Source organism: Tachyglossus aculeatus, chromosome 11, assembly GCF_015852505.1.
Source record: "Tachyglossus aculeatus isolate mTacAcu1 chromosome 11, mTacAcu1.pri, whole genome shotgun sequence".
Lineage (NCBI taxonomy): Eukaryota > Metazoa > Chordata > Mammalia > Monotremata > Tachyglossidae > Tachyglossus > Tachyglossus aculeatus.
In genome coordinates, this window is record NC_052076.1 from 3751152 (window position 1) to 3771871 (window position 20720).

General features: G+C 54.2%; 1 protein-coding gene across 2 annotated transcripts; it reads right to left on the reverse strand.

The window, feature by feature from the left end:
• Window positions 1–19: 19 nt before the first annotated feature.
• LOC119934451 (von Willebrand factor A domain-containing protein 5A-like) lies at window positions 20–20109 on the reverse strand. Of its 2 annotated transcripts, XM_038753948.1 has the most exons (18): window positions 19908–20109; window positions 11376–11508; window positions 10768–10970; window positions 9966–10188; window positions 9306–9481; window positions 8906–9020; window positions 8086–8255; window positions 7449–7537; window positions 6765–6909; window positions 6482–6561; window positions 5693–5807; window positions 5160–5324; window positions 4836–4936; window positions 4399–4607; window positions 3734–3937; window positions 3075–3205; window positions 2178–2304; window positions 20–1896 (listed from the first exon to the last, which is right to left on the reverse strand). In XM_038753948.1, the coding sequence occupies exons 2-18, from the start codon at window positions 11416–11418 to the stop codon at window positions 1817–1819; spliced, it is 2376 nt and encodes a 791-aa protein (XP_038609876.1). In that variant the 5' UTR covers window positions 11419–11508; window positions 19908–20109; the 3' UTR covers window positions 20–1816. The 2 variants fall into 2 exon arrangements, with proteins under 2 accessions (XP_038609876.1, XP_038609877.1); XM_038753949.1 differs by lacking the exon at window positions 5160–5324.
• Window positions 20110–20720: the final 611 nt, after the last annotated feature.

The following is a 20720-nucleotide window of genomic DNA, read 5'->3' on the forward strand; positions in this document are numbered from 1 at the left end:
AATGAAGAAAATGAGGGAATCAACTGAGTGAATGTTTTATTACTATGTATAGATTAATGACAATGATTAATGCCAGGGGAAGTTCTGACTATCAGGTAAGGAAAGACAAGCAAGAGACACATTTGAAAGAATCTTAAGTTTTCTGATATAAAAAAAATGATAGAATATCATCGGCATCTTTCTGTCAGATGGCAAGCTCGAGTTTCCTGAAAGTCACAGGGAGGAGGATCGGAAACGTATTTGGGTTTTCAGAAATTCAGGAGCAAAACCAAATCGTGGCTCGTCCCGGGTTGGTGGTCCCCTCAAGCCTGGGGCTGGGGGCTGGAACCTCAGATGTTCCCCTTAAAGGGACTTTAAGAAAGTGACAGATGAGAGGGGAGCCCCATTAAGGAGGCACTTTGGTTTTCCAAGCCCATCCTGCAAACCCTACTGCAGAAGTCAAAGGGACTAAATGGTTAAAAGGGATTTGAATGAGGCTTTCTCCCAAAGATACCAATGGGTTCAGCAATGGGCTAAACGCTAAGGCACTTTTCTGGGCTCTTTCATCACCCTGGAGGAGGCTCTCCAAGGGCCCGGCTGAAAACTTTTAAATTAATCTCCAATGTGCTCGAGGCTCAAGGGACTTGGGGAGCCTCAGTCTTCTGAGGCTCATTATAACTTTTGCTTTTTTTTGCCTCGGCTTTTCTTCCCCAACCATGAGCTCGGTTGCAGGGGGCTGTCGAGAATAACTAGGAATTATTTCTTGCATTGCAATGGGCCTTATTAATGGTGTTTGGATGGTTAACTTCCCAATAATGGTGCACGTGGTCATTACTGAGTTACAAATATCTCACACAGACACTACGCCTTCCCACCCTGTTCTTGCTTCAACCTCGCCCGGCGAATGCATCCTTCGCCAAACTGACATATAATTCACACTGATTTCTCTGTTAACTGAAAGGCGGTTTAGATCAACCCCTAAGTTATATTTTCTCTAGCAAAAACAGAAATCACAGGCTCTCAGGCTCAAGTCCAGTTCTCTTCCACGATCACGACAGGCCCAGAGATGGCTGTGTTAACTTTTCCAGGTCACTAGAGAGCCCCTGACCACCCTGCAGTGGAAAATTTCCCCCGGTGGTGCAATTAAACAAATTCACCTCCCCTATCTCTAGCGAGAGAAGCAGACTCTTTCCTTGATGAGCGGCCAACAAAACCAAGATTTGGGGGCAACGCAAGCTCGATCCAGCTCTGAAAATAAGTCCCGGCCCACAGGAGCTAAAGGAAAGCAGGGCCGGACCAGTGAAAGTCAGGCAGTTGGGCTAAAATGAAGTCCCCGGAGTCCTCTTCTCCTTCAGCTTTGTGTTCGTGGGAATCTGGACGTTTGAAGTAACTCGGAGGTGAGATGTCTTAGGCTGGAATGTTTCACGCTAGGTGCCTCCTGATGGCTGCCTTTCTACATGTGTCATTCATGCATGCCAAATCCCCTGGAGGTGCCCAGCCAATCGCTCGGGGTGGGTTAGGGGAAGCCCAGGGATGACAGGTTGGCAGCACAACCCACCTAGGGGCATCTCCACGGCCATCAGGAGTGAGCAGGAGGGTGGGCCTGGGCATGCTGAGGGATGGGGCACACCACGGAGTGGTAAAGAGTGGGATGGAGCAGGGGAATGGGATAGACTGGGGGACAGGGCAGTTGGTGGGACCCAGGGTTCCCCCTCCTTGGGGCAGAGACCGGCAGGAGGCTGGGGGCCGGGGTTCGGAGGGCACCAGGGGCAGCCAGGCGTAGAAAGAAGAGGCAATTGGAGAAGACCTGCAGGCATCCCAGCGTCCGTCCATCCCCTCACAGGCCAAAGACGGCAGGAGCCACAGACGCCTTCAGCAGGGCATTGGCAGCCCGGAGACACTCGTCCAGGTGGGCCCCTGTGGGCGGCGAAAGGGTAGCCAGGGGATGGGAGGGTGTTGATGGCAGGGTCAGTGCGCGGAGACCCTCCCTCAACCCCGGTTCCAGCCCTACTCGGGCAGCCAGTACCCTCGAATTCGGCTGCTGGGACCCTAGTGTGAGTAGAGGCAGCCCAGGGCTAAGAGGAGCCTGGGGGTTGGTGGGCAGGAGGGGCCGCAAACCAGGGAAGGGGTGGTGAGACTCCCCCTACCCTGGACAGGGTCCGTGTGTAGGGGAGGGGCGTCCCGGGCTGGGGTCTCACCTGCTTTGGCGCGGAGCCAGGCCACGGCCTTGCCTTCCAATAACTCCCACTCATCCTTCTGGTCCCCGCTGGTGCTGTGCAGCCAGACCACAGCCAGGACGGTGGCCCAGACGGCGGCGTCCACCCCCTGAGCAGCCACATGACGGTACTGAGGCCCCACCCTGGGCTCCTTTCCTTGCCCGCCTCCTGTTGTCCCCAACCCAGACCTAAGTCCACCTGTATGGCTCCCGGGGGTCTGTCCTGAAGTGGTCCCTCCCCAGCCCCCATGTCTCCCTCAGCTGCTCCTTGAGCAGAGGGCAGAGTTGACCAATCAGCTTGCCTCCTCCTACCTCATCTTGCTGATTTCCGATTAAGACTCAGCTCACACACTCCCCTCCTTCAACACCGACCTAGTCATTGTACGTTGATCTCTGCTGTCTCACTAGCGACCTTCGTCCCGTCCTCCCTCCAGCCAGAAAATCCCTCCCTCTTCGTATTCGACGGTCCACTTTCAAAATCCTCCTAAAATAATATCTCTAAGAGGCCTTCCCCAATTAAGCCCTCACTTTCCCTACTCCCTTTCTCTTCTGAGTCACCTTCGCACTTGGATCTGTCCTCTCTGAGCCCTTGAAAGTCACCTCACCCTGAGCCTCATGGCACTTACGTCCATATCTGTAATTTATTTTCACGTCTGTCTCCCACTCTGGACTACAAACTCCTGGTGGGCAGGGAACGTGTCTACCAACTTTGTTGTATTGTATTCTCCCAAGATTTTACTACCGTGCTCCGCACACAGTAAGCACTCAATAAATACCACTGATTGGTTGATTAACTTCACTTCTGGGGGCTCAACCCTCCCATGCCCACCCCAGACAGGGAAGAGCCAGGCTCTGAGCACCCCACCATGGCGGGTCTCACCTGCCCGGGGAGCGAGGCCGCCACCTCCTCCTCCTTCATCCCCAGGACGGAGGCCAGAGCTCCATCCAGTGCCCAGGAGCCGTCCGCCTTCTGGAGAGAAACCAGCCGGAGAAGGGGGCTCTCCTCAGGATCTACAGGGAGGAGAAGTGAGTCAGGAGGGGGCTCCGGGAGACACCACCCCGGCCCAGCGGCCCGGAGAGACAGACAGATATGCCATGGGTGGGGCAGGGAGGGAGGGCACACAGGAGCAGGAGGGTTGGGGGAACTGAGGAACGAGCTATCAGTACTCCCAGGCCTCCATCCCCACCTCCTTCATTGGGGACCAACGGCCCCCGAGAACCCCCAAATCCAGGGGGGCCTTGGGGCAAGGCCAAAGCATGGCCTTCTCACCCCCAGAAGCTGTGGCAGCCTGGGGTGGCAGACGGAGGAGGGGAGTCCAGTGTCAGCGCCCCGGAGATGGAGAGGGGCTGGACCCCACGGCCAGGGGTCCAAAGCCAGTTCTCTGAGGATTAGGCTGAATTATTCCCCTGCCCTGGGCAGTCATGGAGCTGGCAGTGCCAGGGAGGTGGGCACCTCAGCTCCACCCATCCCTACCCCCTCCTGCCCCAGTGCCCGGGCTCGGGGGCGTTGGCTGAGGTGCCATCCAGTGCTCTCCATACCCTGGGCAGCAGGGTCTCCTGTGGCCTCCCTGGCCACCTTGGCCTGAATGGCACTTCTCATTTTCGGGGCAGCTCGCCCCAAATGGTAGTTGGGTGCGGGACTCGCTGGGGAACCAAACAAGCGGCAATCCATCATCACCAACGGCATCATAGGCGGAGAGGTCATAGGGCAGGCTCCAACGTAAGATTTTGCTCCAAACAGGCCTGGAGAGGAGACAGACAGAGCTGGAGATTGGCAGGGCCGGGAGCTGTGAGGCAGCCATCGTGATGGCAGGGACTGGGAAGCTGGGATGGTCGGACCGGCCGGTGATGGAGGAGCAGCTTCCTCGGGAAAGCTGGAGATGTAGGAATGGTGGGGAAGATGACAGGGCCCAGTGGGAGGGATGGGGAGGGGGATGATAGTGGGGGAGCAGGAGTCAGTGTGAGATCAGTACGGCCCAAGATTGCTGAGGAAAGGAAGGCAAGGGACTCCAGCCCTTCTTGGGCGAACACTGGTTCCTCTTCAGGGGCTAAGAGCTCGGTCCAACCCAGTGGGACTGGGGTTCACACTCCTCCCAGACAGTGTGGTGAGGGGCTGTGCTCACAATGTGACATTTACTGGGCCTCATCTCCCCTACAATCCCCGGAAAAGATTCTCCTGGAGAGAGGGGCCAAGGGGCAGGTACCTGTGAGCGGCACATCCCTCCGCACCAGAGGCCCCTGGAGGGGTTGGCCGAGCTCCTTGTGGATGGCCACATAGGCCGTGAGTGAGGAGACCACGCCGGACTGGATGCTGACCGCTATCACCTTCGCCTTCTCCTCGTCAGAGGCTTGGCGGCCGGAAGCATCCAGGGTCTGGAGCTGGGCCTTGGCGGCCAGGCGGTGAACCGTCAGTCTGGAACAGGAGAGCCAGGCACAGGCTGCCCACGAGGACGCTGGGACATGGCCTGCCCCACTCTGCCCCCGCTGCCCTCCCACCCACTGCCCCCGTCCAGGAGAGTGATGGCAAATAGGGGAGGGAATGTTGGGGTGGGGGGACGGGCTCGGTTAGACAGGAATGGGGGGCAGAGGCAGGGCAGCTGGGAGGAGGCGGCAGGGGAAGAGTCTTCTGGGGAGCGCTAACCTGGAGTCCGAGTCCGGCTGCAGGGTGAATGGCAGAGTGTTTTCAAAGGCCTCACCCCTGAGCGTGAACCGGAGACACACGGAGCCCGTGCCCCCTGACGGCTGCACGGGCAAAGGGGATTTGGAAGTTGTCAGAGCGGCCGCTCGGGCTGTGCAGAGCCCCAGGATCCCTCAGGGGGCATGAATGGTCATCCCTCCCTGGGCAGGAAACTCATGGTATTCCTCCCCTCCCATCTCCTAGAAGTCCTGGGTCCCTTGGCCCTTTCGCCATCGCGACAGCTCCGACCCGTCTGGAGTGATATGAGGAAGAGGAATGAAAACTGACCTGCTGCTTCCCCGTTAGCTGGGCGTAGACAATTGACCTCTGACCCCCGAAGATGACGCTGGGGGCTGGGGACAGCAGGACGGGCTCCAGCCCAGGGGGCAGGGTCCAGTTCAGAGAGACGTTCTGCACCGCGGGCTGCAGGGAACGCTTCAGGGACTGGAGAGCCTGGGGGACACGGGACGGCTGGTATCCGGGCCCAGGGATGCTTGGGATAGGGCAGGGGGATGGGAGAGAGGAACTGGATGGGCGAGGGAGCCGGGGAGGAGGGAGATGAGGAGGAGGGTGCTGGGATGGACGATGGGTGTTGGGGAGGAGGGAGTTGGGAAAGGGTGTGCCACACTTGAGGAAGCTCAGGGCTCCAGAGTAGGAAATGGAGAATTCTGGGATATTGTGAGCAGTAGGGGAACAACATCCCTGTGTCAGGTTCTGCCCTGGGCAGTTGGGACTGGCTGATGGACAGGCAGAGCCCTCCTGATTGGCCCTGGATGGGAGCTCCAGATGGAAGGGCTGGGCTTCTCCAAGGTTTCTCCTACCTTGGGCTGCATCCGGCCACTCCCCGTGATGAACTCTGCGCTGCCCGCCGTGGCCCGCGCGATGCCCTTGATGAGGGCGGTGGAGGCCCCTTCCCCGATGCCAAAGGAGAAACACCTGCGGGCAGAGGGGAGGACACGGAGACCCCAGCCCACACGACGTGCTTCCTACCCACAGAGGGTTGCCCCTCCCTGTAACCGGACACTGAGCTGGGGACCCAGAAACACAGACCAGGGATCAGGGCTGGGGGCAGGGGTCACCTAAGTTAGGGACAAGAGTCAGGGGTGGGCGCTGAACCCCCCACCACAAACTCATCTAGGCCACCCCCACTGCCTCCTGGGGAAACTGGGAGCATCTCACTCTGGCCTCTCTGGCCATGCTCATGCCCTCCCCCTGCCTGGGATTCCCACCCCTCTCCCATCCAAAAATCGAGTGCTCTCCCCATCTTCCAAGTCCCACTAAAATCACCTCAGCTAGGAAGCCTTCCCTGACTGACCTTTCCCCATCCTATTTTCCTCCACTGCCACTTCAGCACTTCTGCATCCCTTGAGCACGTGCTTATCGCACTGATGGACAGTTTTCTTCTCTACCTCCCCTTCCTCCCCTTCACCGATTTCTGTCCTGCTAGCCCCACTGGACTGTAGGCTCCTTGATGTCAGGGATGCTATCTACCAACTCTATTGTACCTTACTCTCCCTAGCGCTTAGTACAGTGCCTGCACAGAGCAAACGCTCAGTAAGGAGGGCGGGTTGAGAGCCGGATAGTCCGAGCGGGCTCTAGTCTCGCAGTACCTGTGGGTCGGGCTGTGGCTCCGGACTTCAGCAATCACCTCCTCCGTGTTCCCCACTTCTCCGTCCGTGAAGACGAAGAGCTGTCGGAGGGAGGACGACTCCGTCAGATCCCGGGCTCCGACTGCTCCGGTCCATCGGATCCCACCGTCTGCGCCACGATGGTGGCGGGGGCATCCCTCCCCTTCCCCAGGACGGGCCCCGGTCACCGCCCGGCCCTGCGCCTGGAGACCGAGGAGTGGATCAGGTCCCCACGGTTCCCGCCTCCCATCCTCTGGATCCCGACCTGCCGGGGATGTTCCGGCCTGCAGGCTTTGCCGAAGATACTCTTCAGGGGTGCTAAGATTTCCGTCCCCCCCAAGTTGGCGCTCAGAGCCTTCACCCTCTGCACGGCCTCCTCCATGGACTGCTGCGTGTACTCCACGCTGTCCCTGCACGGACACCAACTGCCCCTCAGATTGGGAAGCATCATGGCATAGTGGATAGAGCCCGGGCCCGGGCATCAGAAGGTCATGAGTTCTAATCCCAGCTCCACCACCTGTCTGCTGTGTGACCTTGGGGGCAAGTCACTTCACTTCTCTGGGCCTCAGGGACCTCATCTGTAAAGTGGGGACTGAGATTGTGAGCCTCATGTGGGACAGAGGACTGAATCCAACCGGATTTGCTTGTATCCATCCCAGCGCTCAGTACAGTGCCTGGCACAAAGCACTGAACAAACACCATAATTACTGTTATTATTACAGACATTGCCAGACCCTTCAGGAGAGACACGGCCGGCCCGTCGTGATGGACGATGCCAGCCCCTCAGCAGGGACCCACAACCCCGTGCCCGCAGTCACTGCCGCCATCAGCTTCTTACCACCCCCGTGGCCCGTCACAGGTTTCCTACCATCCATCACCACCCTGCATCCCCTCTCCCAGGCTCTCTCTCCCGGGACCAGAGGTGGGGACAGGTGGGCGGGGAACTCACGGAAAGAAGGAGTCAAACGTGGAGCCGAACCCATAGACGTTGAAGAAGCAGCCGAGGGGCAAACTCTTCAGCAGCAGAAGCAGCGTCTCCTGTGTGGGAGTCGGGCACAGACCGGTGACTCTTGGGCACCGAGAGCCCACAAAGGGCAGGATGGCCTCTAGACAGAGCTCACTCCAGTGGTTCTGCATGGTCTGGGGCCCGGGGCTCCCCGCAGCAAGGAAATTCCTCACTGGGTCTCTCTGCCCTCTCCTCAACCCCTGGGGTGCCCACCTGGCCTTGCAGAGGCAAATTCTGTGGGGCATCCGGGCTCCCACTGTGAAGGGCTGAGACTTCCTCCACCTTTGTAACAGAAACACTGCCCTGCAGCTGTGGCTGTGACCATTGTGGCGGCTGCTCTCTTAACTGGAAGAGCCTGAAACTCTGATTTTTCAACCTCAGTGCACTGACTTTCACTGTATTTATCTTTGCCCTTCCCTTCTGCATTGTATTCTTAGACGGTAAACCAGGGTCTGGGCCTAATTCTTATGCAAACGCTACTTCCCAGTGCTTAGTACAGCGCTTGGCAAGCGGTGGGTCTTCGGGAAGTACTACCAAATGAGGGACTGACTGACTGACTGTGCCAGGGAGGGGCCGGTACCTTGGCACTGTCTATGCGCAGCTGGGAATGGAGCTCGCCGGACATTGGACACGACATGCTCCCCGAGCGGTCCAGGACGAAGATGAACTCCCCAGTCGTGGCCTGCTCCTTGGGGTCGGGGATGCTGGGGTAGAAGCTCACCATCACCGCGGCCTCCCCCATCAGCGAGCCTGCCGGGAAGGAGCACGCGGGCACAAACCTCACTGCCGGTCGTCGGCCGGGCCTGCAGAGCTGAGCGTTCCCCTCCCCTGGACAGTCAGACTTCCGCAGGCCAGAGCTGGGGGAGCGATGCTCCTGCCTGGAGGCAGGGGATACTCCTGATCAATCAATCGTATTTGATTGATCCTGATGACCCTTGGAGGGACCTGCTAGCAGGAGGCCTCTCCCAGAACTCATAGGAGGAGGAATTCCCAGAGGAGAGACTCAGGACAGGCAGATGGACAGACGGTCAGTGGCTGAAGGCCCTTCCTCACTCCAATCAGCACCAGGGCAGAGAGGACTCGGCGTGGTAGGGTGGGGTTTCTCTGGGGACCCCGACACTGGACCCCATGGGACTACGGAGAAACAGGGGGCACAGATGGCACAGGGCACGGAAGAGCCCCTTCTTCCTGGCCTGGGGCGACTGCCCAGTTACCAAGGGGCTCATCATGGAGAAGGGACCCCACCTCAGCGGGAGGAGGGGAGGGCAGGGCCCAGAGGGAGAGAAGTGAAACTCTGGGAGAATTCCCCGTGGGACTCAGCCTCCCATGTGGGGGGTTTCCAGAGCCAGGGAACTTCCCCAGGGAGCGCAGGGGGTCCGACTCGGGGAGGGGCTGCTCACCTGGTTGGGCCCCGGGCTGAGCAGCCTCCACGCACACACTGGGCGTGTTCACCTGCTTGTAGTACACCAGGAGCTCCACGTCCCGCTCGAACTGCTGCCCTTCCGCCAGAGAGACCTGGGCCCCAGTGGGGTGGGGAATGGTTAGTGACCCCCGAGTCCGGGCCCAAATTGGGCACGGGCGGGGGGGGTGGGAGGGAGGGAGGCCCTGGAAGTGGAGCGGGGCCACCCAACCTGAAGCAGAAAGCCCCGGGCTAGTCTGGAAAAGTCCCTGAGTTGTGGGCCACCACCGCTCCCTCAAAGCGAAGCTAGAAGTGGGAAGGGACTGTGCCCCACCCCTCCACTGCACAAATGGGCATGCACAAACCAACTCTCTCTCCCTCTCTCCCCCTCCGTCTCTCACCTGGGCCACCGCCTGGTCCGCCCCGAGGTACCGCAGGGGCCCCAGGGTGCAGTTGGACTGGACCTTCTCGATGCCGTACGGGGAGTGGATGTTGGCGCTGAGGCTCAGCGTGTAGGGCAGCTCGCCGCGGGCAGCCCGGGGGACCTGAGACGTGACGCCGCTGGCCTCGGATGCTCCTGCGGAGAACACCGGCCCCCTCTGGGCTCCACGACGGCCCCGGGAACCCGTCCCCAGCACCCTCCTCCCTCCCCTGGGCCTAAAAATAGTAATGACTGTGGTATCCATTTAGCACTCACTATGTGCCAAGCAGTAGACTAAGCACCGGGGTGGACACAAGATGATCAGGTCCTACACGGGGCTCACAGTCTGAGTCAGAGGGAGAATGGGGATTGAATCCCCATTTGGTAGATGAAGGAACTGAGGCTCAGAGAAGTTAAGTGACTTTACCAAGCCTGCACAGCAGGAATGTGTTGGGGCCAGGTTGAGAACCCAGGTCCTCTGAGACTCCAGGATCTTTCTCCTCAAGGGACTAGACAGCCCCAACTCTGCCCAGGCCCAGCCCCTGTCCACGCCTTCCTCCCCTGGGTCCAGTTCCCTGCCACCTGGCCTGGTGCCCTCGGGCTGCCCCTCCCCCGCACCCCAGGACTTTGGGGTCCGCACCGGCGGGGACGTAGCGCGGGTTGAGCACGGCGGGGAGCACGAAGCGCGTGGCCCCGTCGGGCTCCAGCGGCAGCTCCTGCACGTAGCTCACGCTGAGCTTCGCCTCCTGGCCGGGCGGCAGGTTGCCCACGCTGCAGCTGAACACGTCCCCGGAGCTGGGGTCCCGCTCCAGCAGGAAGGCTTCCTGGCCCTGGGCCACCGTGTCCTCATAGCTCATCTGGGCCTGGACACGGGGGACGGGGAAGGGGGGCAGTCAGGGAGGAAGAGGAGGTGGGGAGGTGGGACCGCCCGGGAGGGAAATTGGGAAGGGGGCCGTAGGCCCGGGGGCACTGGGCTGACCGCACTGTCTCTCTCCGGGTGTTTTGGCGGGGACGGAGGAGGAGGACTGTATTCCCAAGGGGGAGGGAGGCCGTGCCAGGGCCAGGGTTAAGACTTGGGCCCCTCTAGATTGTAAACTCATTGTGGGCAGGACCGTGTCTGTTATATCGTTATATTGTCCTCTCCCAAGTGCATAGTACAGTGCTCTGCTCACGGGAAATGCTCAATAAAAACGATTGTCTTCTAGACTGTGAACCCGCTGTTGGGTAGGGACTGTCTCTATGTGTTGCCGACTTGTACTTCCCAAGCGCTCAGTACAGTGCTCTGCACACAGTAAGCGCTCAATAAATACGATTGATTGATTGATTGATTGACTGACGGACTGATGACCGGCAAGGAAGGGAAGGAAGGGGGAGACGAGGGACGGGAAGGTCGAGGGTGGAGGAGAGGAAGGAAGAGGGTCCCGGGGGTCCCGCCCCCCTACCTGCCGCTTCTCCTGCATCTCAGCCACGATGGTCTTCCCGTCCACCTCGGCCTGGAAGCCGTACACAGCCGAGTCCTCGTCCACGGGGAACACGAAGACCGACTCCACGGGGCTCTGCTCCTCGTTCTTGTAGCGCAGCGTCGCCGTCACGTCCGCCACGAACCCCCCGATGGCCACGGCCACGGAGATGCTCTTGAGGGGCACTGCGGGGGGGAGGCGAGGGAAGGGGGCATCACGCTGGGGAAGCAGCAAGGCTTAGGGGAAAGACCCCGGGCTTGGGAATCGGAGGACATGGGTTCTAATCTCGGCTCCGCCACATGTCTGCTGTTTGACCTTCAGCCTCAGTTACCTCATCTGTAAAATGGGAATTAAAATGTGAGCCCACCCCCCGTGGGAAAACCTGATTCCCTGTATCTACCCCAGAGCTTAGAGCAGTGCTCGGCACATAGTAAGCGCTTACCAAATACCATGATTATTATTATCGTCCACACTATTCCTGTTCTGCCCACCTCCACCCGCAGCTCTCTGCCACCCGGGGTGCCCCTCCAGACCCACTCCGCGACGATGCCCTCTGCCCCATCCCAGGGCCCGAGACGGTGGGCACTTACCGGGCTCTTTGGAGCTGGTGAGGAGGCCACAGGGACGGGCCATGGTGGAATGGGGCTCCGCAAGGAGAAGGGGAGGGCACAGCCGGGAGATGCTGGCTGAGTCTGATGGGCGGCAGGGGTGCGCTCAGTCCTCCTGAGTGAGAATAATAAAATAATAACAGTCATAATAATAATAATAATATTAATAATGGCATTTATTAAGCGCTTACTATGTGCACAGCACTGTTCTAAGCGCTGGGGAGGTTACAAGGTGATCAGATTGTCCCACGGGGGGCTCACAGTCTTCACCCCCATTTTCCAGATGAGGTCACTGAGGCACAGAGAAGTGAAGTGACTTGCCCAAAGTCACACAGCTGACAAGTGGCAGAGCCGGGATTTGAACCCACGACCCCTGACTCCAAAGCCCGGGCTCTTTCAACTGAGCCACGCTGCTTCTCTACAATTTGCTAGGTGCCCATAGGTGCCTAGGTCTGTACCAAGCTCTGTGGTTGATATGCTGCAGTCAGATCAGACACTGTCTCTGTCCCACAAGGGGCAAATGGAGAAGCAGCATGGCTGAGTGGAAAGAGCACGCGCTTGGGAGCCACAGGTCATGGGTTCTAATCCCGACTCTGCCACTTGTCAACTGTGTGACTTTGGCAGGTCACTTACCTTCCCTGTGCCTCAGTTACCTCATCTGTAAAATGGGGATTAAGACTGTGCGCCCCATGTGGGACAATCTGATCACCTTGTACCCCCCCTCCAGTGCTTAGAACAGTGCTTTGCACATAGTAAGTGCTTAACAAATGCCATCATCATCACAAGGGACTCTACTTCATCATGCTCTGCACACGGTAAGCGCTCAATAAATATGATTGATTGAATGAATGAATGAAACACCATCATTCATTCATTCCATCTTATTTACTGTGTGCAGAGCACTGTACTGAGCGCTTGGGAAAGTACAATACAACAAAAAACAGTGACATTCCCTGCCCACAATGAGCTGACAGTCTAGAAGGGATTGATGGTATTTATTGAGCACTTAGTGGAGAGCACTGTACTAAGCGCTTGGGCGAAAACGACAGACTTGGTAGACATATTCCCTGCCCACAATGAGCTCACAGTCTAGAAGGGATTGATGGTATTTATTGAGCACTTAGTGGAGAGCACCTTACTAAGCGCTTGGGCGAAAACGACAGACTTGGTAGACATATTCCCTGCCCACAACGAGCTCACAGTCTAGAAGGGATTGACGGTATTTATTGAACACTTAGTGGAGAGCACCGTACTAAGCGCTTGGGCGAAAATGACAGACTTGGTAGACATATTCCCTGCCCACAATGAGCTCACAGTCTAGAAGGGATTGATGGTATTTATTGAGCACTTAGTGGAGAGCACTGTACTAAGCGCTTGGGCAAAAACGACAGACTTGGTAGACATATTCCCTGCCCTCCCCGCATTTACAGCTTAGAGTGGGGGACGGGCACGAATATAAATAATTTATAATCTGCGATTTAAAGCTATTTACATAAGTGATGGGGGTTGAGGGTGGGGCGAACAGCAAACGCCCAAAGGTCACAGTTCCAAGTGCATGGATGATACAGAAGGGAGAGGCAGCCAGGGCAAAAAGGACTTAATCCAGGAAGGCCTCTTGGAGGTGTGATCTTAAGCAGGCTTCAAGGGTGGGGAGAGGGGTGGTCTGGCATATGTGAACGGGGAGGGAGTCCCAGGCTAGCGGGAGGACGTGGGGAAGGGGTCGGCGGGGAGATAAATCATCAATCGTATTTATTGAGCGCTTACTGTGTGCAGAGCACTGTACTAAGCGCTTGGGATAAATGACATCGGGGCACAAAGAATAGGAAATCTCAAAAAAGGAAATCCGTTTCTCCTCAGCCCAATGCCCCAGCGGGCGCAGAGATGGTCTGCCCACTTCTGCTCTGCCACCTGCCACTCCAGAGAGGGGGGATCCCGACACCCTAAACCCACTTCCCCCTCTGTCTACCAGCCACACTCCTGTCCCCTCACTGTCTGTTGGCCTCACCCCCTCCCCAGAGCACGGATCTGGGAGTTGGAAGGACCTGGGTTCTAATCCTGGCTCCGCCCCGTCTGCTGTGTGACCTTAGGCAAGTCACTTAACTTCTCAGTGCCTCAGTGACCACATGATGATGATGATGGCATTTATTAAGCGCTTACTATGTGCAAAGCACTAGTTCTAAGCCCTGGAGAGGTTACAAGGTGATCAGGTTGTCCCAGGCGGGCTCACAGTTTTAACCCCCATTTTCCAGATGAGGTAACTGAGGCCCAGAGAAGTGAAGTGACTTGCCCAGAGTCACCCAGCAGACAGTTGGCAGAGCCGGGATTTGAACCCAGGACCTCCGACTCCAAAGCCCGGGCTCTTTCCACTGAGCCACGCTGCTTCTCATTTCACATCTGTGAAATGGGGATTAAGACTGTGAGCGCTATGCGGGACAGGCACTGCGCCCAACACGATTTGATTGTATCCACCCCAGTGCTCGGAATGGTGCCCGGCACACAGTAAGCACTTAACAAACACCACAGTTATTTATCCTGCTCTTGAACGTACGCCCGTTGTGGGCAGGGAATGTTACTCTTTATTGCTATGCTGTATTCTCCCAAGCGCTTAGTACAGTGCTCTGCAGATAGTAATAATAATAATAATAATGGCATTTATTAAGTCCTTACTATGTGCAAAGCACTGTTCTAAGCGCTGGGGAAGTTACAAGGTGATCAGGTTGTCCCACGGGGGGCTCACAGTCTTCATCCCCATTTTCCAGATGAGGTAACTGAGGCCCAGAGAAGTGAAGTGACTTGCCCAAAGTCTCCAGCTGACAATTGGAGGAGCCGGGGTTTGAACCCATGAACTCTGACTCCAAAGCCCGGGCTCTTTCCATTAATCAATCAATCAATCGTATTTATTGAGCGCTTACTGTGTGCACAGCACTGTACTAAGTGCTTGGGAAGTCCAAGTTGGCAACATATAGAGACAGTCCCTACCCAACAGTGGGCTCACAGTCTAAAGTTAAGCCACGCTGCTTCCAAGTAGTAAGCGCTCAATAAATACGAGTGACTGGGCCACACCCCTGTCCGCCTCTGCATACCAGCCATACCCCCGTCTCCCCAATAACCCCTTTTTCCCCTTCTACTTACTGACTGTACACCCCTCTTTCGACCGTTTTCACCCCTTTCTCCCTCTACTCACCACCTCCCCCGTGCCCCAACTCTCTCCCGGTGCCCCACCGCCGGGCAGCAGGCGGGAAGCTGGCGCCGAAGGGGGAGACTGGAGTCCACCCTGTCCCAATCCTGGGAGGAGAAGGGCCAAGGCGGGAAGGGGGACCAGATCAATCCCAATCCCCCAGTCCCGGGGATCCCCAGGGGACACCCACCGTGACCTGTAGATCTCAGCAGGGAAAGGCCACTGGGAACAGAGGAGGAAGATCAGGGAGGGGCCAGAGAGGGAGGGTGACAAGTCACACTGCCAGACAAATCACTTGACTTCTCTGTGCCTCAGTTGCCTCATCTGTAAAATGGGGATTAAGACTGTGAGCCCCACGTGGGACACCGGATCACCTTGTAACCTCCCCAGCGCTTAGAACAGTGCTCTGCACATAGTAAGCGCTTAATAAATGCCATTAAAAAAAAAAAACCACAGGGTGAATGTCCCTGTCTCCGCCCGGCAGAAGGGCAGAATAATAATAATAATAATAATAATAATAATAATAATAATGGTATTTGTTAAGCGCTTACTATGTGCAAAGCACTGTTCTAAGCGTGGGGGAGGTTGCAAGGTGATCAGGTTGTCCCACGGGGGGCTCACAGATTTAATCCCCCTTTTACAGATGAGGGAACTGAGGCCCAGACAAGTGAAGTCTCCCCTGTCTATTCATTCATTCAATAGTATTTATTGAGCGCTGACTGTGTGCAGAGCACTGGACTAAGTGCTTGGGAAGTACAAGTCGGCAACATATAGAGGTAGACTGTGAGCCCACTGTTGGGTAGGGACTGTCTCTATATGTTGTCAACTTGGACTTCCCAAGCACTTAGTCCAGTGCTCTGCACACAGTAAGCGCTCAATAAATACGACTGATTGATTGATTGATTGATTGAAGTGACTCGCCCCAAGTCACACAGCTGACAATTGGCGGAGCCGGGATTTGAACCCCTGACATCTGACTCCAAAGCCCGTCCTCTTTCCACTGAGCCACGCTGAAGCCCCATGCCAATCAATCGATCATCAACCAATGATATTTATTGAGCGCTTACTATGTGCTCAGCATAGTACTAAGTACAAGAAAATATAATAGAGGGGAAACATAAGCTAAATGAAATTTTTGTGAAAGAGGGACATAAAGCATCGGTGGAAAGAGCACAGGCTTGGAAGTCAGAGGTCATGGGTTCTAATCGTAGCTCCGCCACATGTTTGCTGTGTAAGTCACTTAACTTCTCTGAGCCTCAGTGCCCTCATCTGCAAAATGGGGATTCATTCATTCATTCATTCAATCGTATTTATTGAGCGCTTACTGTACTAAGCACTTGGGAAGTACAAGTTGGCAACATATAGAGACGGTCCCTACCCAACAGTGGGCTCACAGTCTAGAAGGGGGAGACAGACAACAAAACAAAACATATGAACAAAATAAAATAAATAGAATAGTAAATATGTATAAGATTAAGACCGTGAGCCCCACGTGGGACAACCTGATCACGTTATATCCGCCCAGCGCTTACAACAGTGCTTCGCACACAGTAAGCGCTTAACAAATGCCATCATTATTATTATTATTATTATTACAAGAACAGTACACACCATACAGTACAAGAAGCAGCGTGGCATAGTGGAAAAAGAACGGGCTTGGCAGTCAGAGGTCGTGGGTTCTAATCCTGGCTCTGCCACTTATCAGCTGTGTGACTTTGGGGAAGTCACTTAAGTTCTCTATGTCTCGGTTACCTCAGCTGTAAAATGGGGATGAAGACTGTGAGCCCCACGTGGGACAACCTGATTACCGTGTATCTACCCTAGCGCTCAGAACTGTGCTTGGCACATAGTAAGCGCTTAATAAATGCCATCATTAGTAAGCACTTGGAAGAGTCCAATAAAGCAGAAATTAAGCCAGATCACAGCTTCCACTCTTTCCTCCCCACCAAACTTCCCTCATCTCTCATTCAGCGCTTAGAACAGCACATAGTAAGCGCTTAACAAATACCATTATTATTACTATTATTTATTCATCCGCTCACCCCTATCCCATATACTGCTCCTTTCAGCCTCTCAGAGTTTATGACCTTCTTTAAAAAAGTCACCTGCTTCGGGAAGTCTTCCGTGATTAACTCCACCGTCCCCCACAATCATTTCTGCAGCACTCAGGGTCATTATCTTCTAGACTATGAGCCCGCTGTTGGGTAGGGACCGTCTCTATATGTTGCCAACTTGTACTTCCCAAGCGCTTAGTACAGTGCTCTGCACACAGTAAGCGCTCAATAAATACGACTGAATGAATGAATGAATTATCTGGTTGTTTAATTTTTTTTGTCTGCACTTTTAAAAATAAATGTAGTTAATTCTCATTTACTTTAAAGAAGCAGCACGGCCTAGTGGAAAGAGCATAGGCCAAGGAGTCGGAGGACCTGAGTTCTAATTCTGGTCCTGCCACTTTCTGCTGTGTGTGCTTAGGCAAGTAACTTCACTTCTCTGTGCCTCCACTTCCTTATCTATAAAATAGGGATTCATTACCTGTCCTCCCTCCTAAAATATGAACTCCATGTGGGTCAGGGGCTCTGTCCGACCTATCTCATATCTACTCCGGCAGATAGCACAGTACTTGGCACATAGTGAGAGCTTAAATATTTTTAATTAGGGGCTCTGTCCGACCTATCTCATATCTACTCCGGCAGATAGCACAGTACTTGGCACATAGTAAGAGCTTAAATATTTTTAATTAGGAACTCTGTCCGACCTATCTCATATCTACTCCGGCAGATAGCACAGTACTTGGCACATAGTAAGAGCTTAAATATTTTTAAGTAAGAACTCTGTCCGACCTATCTCATATCTACTTCAGCACATAGCACAGTACTTGGCACATAGTAAGAGCTTAAATATTTTTAATTAGGAACTCTGTCCCACCTATCTCATATCTAGTTCGGCACATAGCACAGTACTTGGCACATAGTAAGAGCTTAAATATTTTTAATTAGGAACTCTGTCCCACCTATCTCATATCTACTTTGGCACATAGCACAGTGCTTGGAACACAGTAAGAGCTTAAATATTTTTAATTAGGAACTCTGTCCCACCTATCTCATATCTACTCCAGCAGACAGCACAGTACTTGGCACTTAGTAAGAGCTTAAATATTTTTAATTATTATTGTTATTATTATCGTTTCACTATTGTTTCATCAATACACATCTGGTAGGCCCAGGGGGCGGATTACAAATTTACACTTTGGGTGCTTAGTGCTCTAAAGATAGCAGGGCCCAAATCATCATCAATCGTATTTATTGAGCACTTACTGTGTGCAGAGCACTGTACTAAGCGCTTGGGAACTACAAGTTGGCAACATTTAGAGACAGTCCCTACCCAACAGTGGGCTCACAGTCTAAAATCCTTTTGGGGATGGTTATAAAACACCACTGTCTTCCTCAGGCCCCAGGAGATTAAGGTAGCAGGGAAGGATGTTAGAGATAAGGTTGGGAATGGGGAAGCAGAGTCAGTCAATCATACTGAGCACTTACAGTGCGCAGGGCACTGTATTAAGTGCTTGGGAGAGTTCACTATAAAAGACACATTCCCTGCCCACAACAAGCTTACAGTCTAGAGGAGAAGCAAACAGATGGCCTGAATATCAAGTGCTTGGGAGAGTTCACTATAAAAGACACACTCCCTGCCCACAACAAGCTTAAAGTCTAGAGAAGCAAACAGAAGGCCTGAATATCAAGTGCTTGGGAGAGTTCACTACAAAAGACACATTCCCTGCCCACAACAAGCTTAAAGTCTAGAGGAGAAGCAAACAGATGGCCTGAATATCAAGTGCTTGGGAGAGTTCATTATAAAAGACACATTCCCTGCCCACAACAAGCTTAAAGTCTAGAGAAGCAAACAGATGGCCTGAATATCAAGTGCTTGAGAGAGTTCATTATAAAAGACACATTCCCTGCCCACAACAAGCTTAAAGTCTAGAGAAGCAAACAGATGGCCTGAATATCAAGTGCTTGAGAGAGTTCATTATAAAAGACACATTCCCTGCCCACAACAAGCTTAAAGTCTAGAGAAGCAAACAGATGGCCTGAATATCAAGTGCTTGGGAGAGTTCACTACAAAAGACACATTCCCTGCCCACAACAAGCTTAAAGTCTAGAGAAGCAAACAGAAGCAAACAGAAGGCCTGACTATCAAGTGCTTGGGAGAGTTCGCTATAAAAGACACATTCCCTGCCCACAACAAGCTTAAAGTCTAGAGAAGCAAACAGAAGCAAACAGAAGGCCTGACTATCAAGTGCTTGGGAGAGTTCGCTATAAAAGACACATTCCCTGCCCACAACAAGCTTACAGTCTAGAGGAGAAGCAAACAGATGGCCTGAGTATTGATGAAACAATAGTGAAACGATAATAATAACAATAATAATTAAAAATATTTAAGCGCTTAGTACAGTGCTCTGCACATAGTAAGCGCTCAATAAATACAGTTGATGATGATGATGAATATCGGAGTCACTGAAGTCTACATCCAGTCTCTGGGACTGGAGTAGAATTATCCTGGGGAGGGGTGGGGATGTGGGATGATGGGGGAGCCCCAGCCAGGGAAACAACCCCTTCCTCCTGTAGAGAGCTGTGCTTCAGAATAATAATAATAATTGCGGTATTTTTGAAGAGCTTACCGTGTGCCAGGCACTGTACTAAGCACTGGGGTGGATACAAGCAAATCGGGTTGGACACAGTCCCTGTCCCACATGGGGCTCACAGTCTCAATCCCCATTTTACAGATGAGGGAACCGAGGCCCTGGGACTGTGAGCCCGTTGTTGGGTAGGGACCGTCTATGTTGCCAACTTGTACTTCCCAAGCGCTTAGTACAGTGCTCTGCACACAGTAAGCGCTCAATAAATACGATTGAATGAATGAATGAGTCACAAAGTCATGGGTTCTGATCCCGACTCCGCCCCTTGTCTGCTGTGTGACCTGGGCAAGTCACTTCACTTCTCTGGGCCTCAGTTCCCTCATCCGTAAAATGGGGATTAAGACTGTGAGCCTCACGCGGGACAACCTGATCACCTCGTCTGCTGGGTGACCTTGGCAAGTCCCTTCACTTCTCTGGGCCTCAGTTCCCTCATCCGTAAAATGGGGATTAAGACTGTGAGCCCCACGTGGGACAACCTGATCATCTTGTATTTACCCCAGCGCTTAGAATAGTGCTTGGCATATAGTAAGCACTTAACAAATACCATTATTATTATTATTATTATTATTATTATTATTATTATTATTCTGATCCCTTTTCCGTTCCCTCCTCCCTCCCCCTGGGCCCCCATACTGACCCAAGCCACCCCCACTGCTGGGGCTGAGATGAAGATGGGCAGGCCTGGGTCCAACTGGTCCTAGCTGGGCCCAGAAGGTTCTCGGCGGGAGGTCACTGTATAGACGCCCCCCTCCCGGGCTAGTGGGATGTTGTCCTTGCAGCCTTCACACCTCTTTATTCCCCTCCTGAAAATCGGTGAGGTTTAGAAAGCTGGGAAACAACACATCCAGGGCAAAGTGAAACCATGATTAGGTGTCCCTCCCACCTCAAGGACCGGCTGCAAACTCCTCTCCCCGCCCATGCCAGGGACCGTCCACAAAGTCCTTCCCTGCTTGCAGCTCTCCATTCATTCATTCACTCCTACTTATTGAGCGCCTCCTGTGTGCAGAGCCCTGTACTAAGCGCTCGGAAAGTACAATTCAGCCACGGATAGAGACAATCCCCACCCATCAACGGGCTCACCATCCTCCTCCTCCTCAATTCCCCAGTTCCCACCTAACCCCGAAGCACGGTGTTCAGGGCCTCAGTTCCCTCATCTGGAAAATGGGGATTAAGACTGTGAGCCCCGTGTGGGGCAACAGGATTATCTTGTATCCCCCCAGCGCTTAGAACAGTGGCACTTAACAAATGCCATTATTATTATTAACAAACACTATAATTATCACCATCCTCCTCCTCAATTCCCCTGTTCCCACCTAACCCCGAAGCACGGTGTTCAGGACCTCAGTTCCCTCATCTGGAAAATGGGGATTAAGACTGTGAGCCCCGTGTGGGGCAACCGGATTATCTTGTATCCCCCCAGCGCTTAGAACAGTGGCACTTAACAAATGCC

Excerpts from the sequence above, each read along its gene's own strand:
- LOC119934451 (XM_038753948.1), bottom strand. The coding sequence starts at position 11,418 with ATGGCCCGTCCCTGTGGCCTCCTCACCAGCTCCAAAGAGCCCG. Across the intron at positions 10,189-10,767 it reads AGATGCAGGAGAAGCGGCAG|GCCCAGATGAGCTATGAGGA; the intron begins GTAGGGGGGCGG and ends CCCCGTGTCCAG. Across the intron at positions 5,325-5,692 it reads GTGGCCGGATGCAGCCCAAG|GCTCTCCAGTCCCTGAAGCG; the intron begins GTAGGAGAAACC and ends CGTGTCCCCCAG.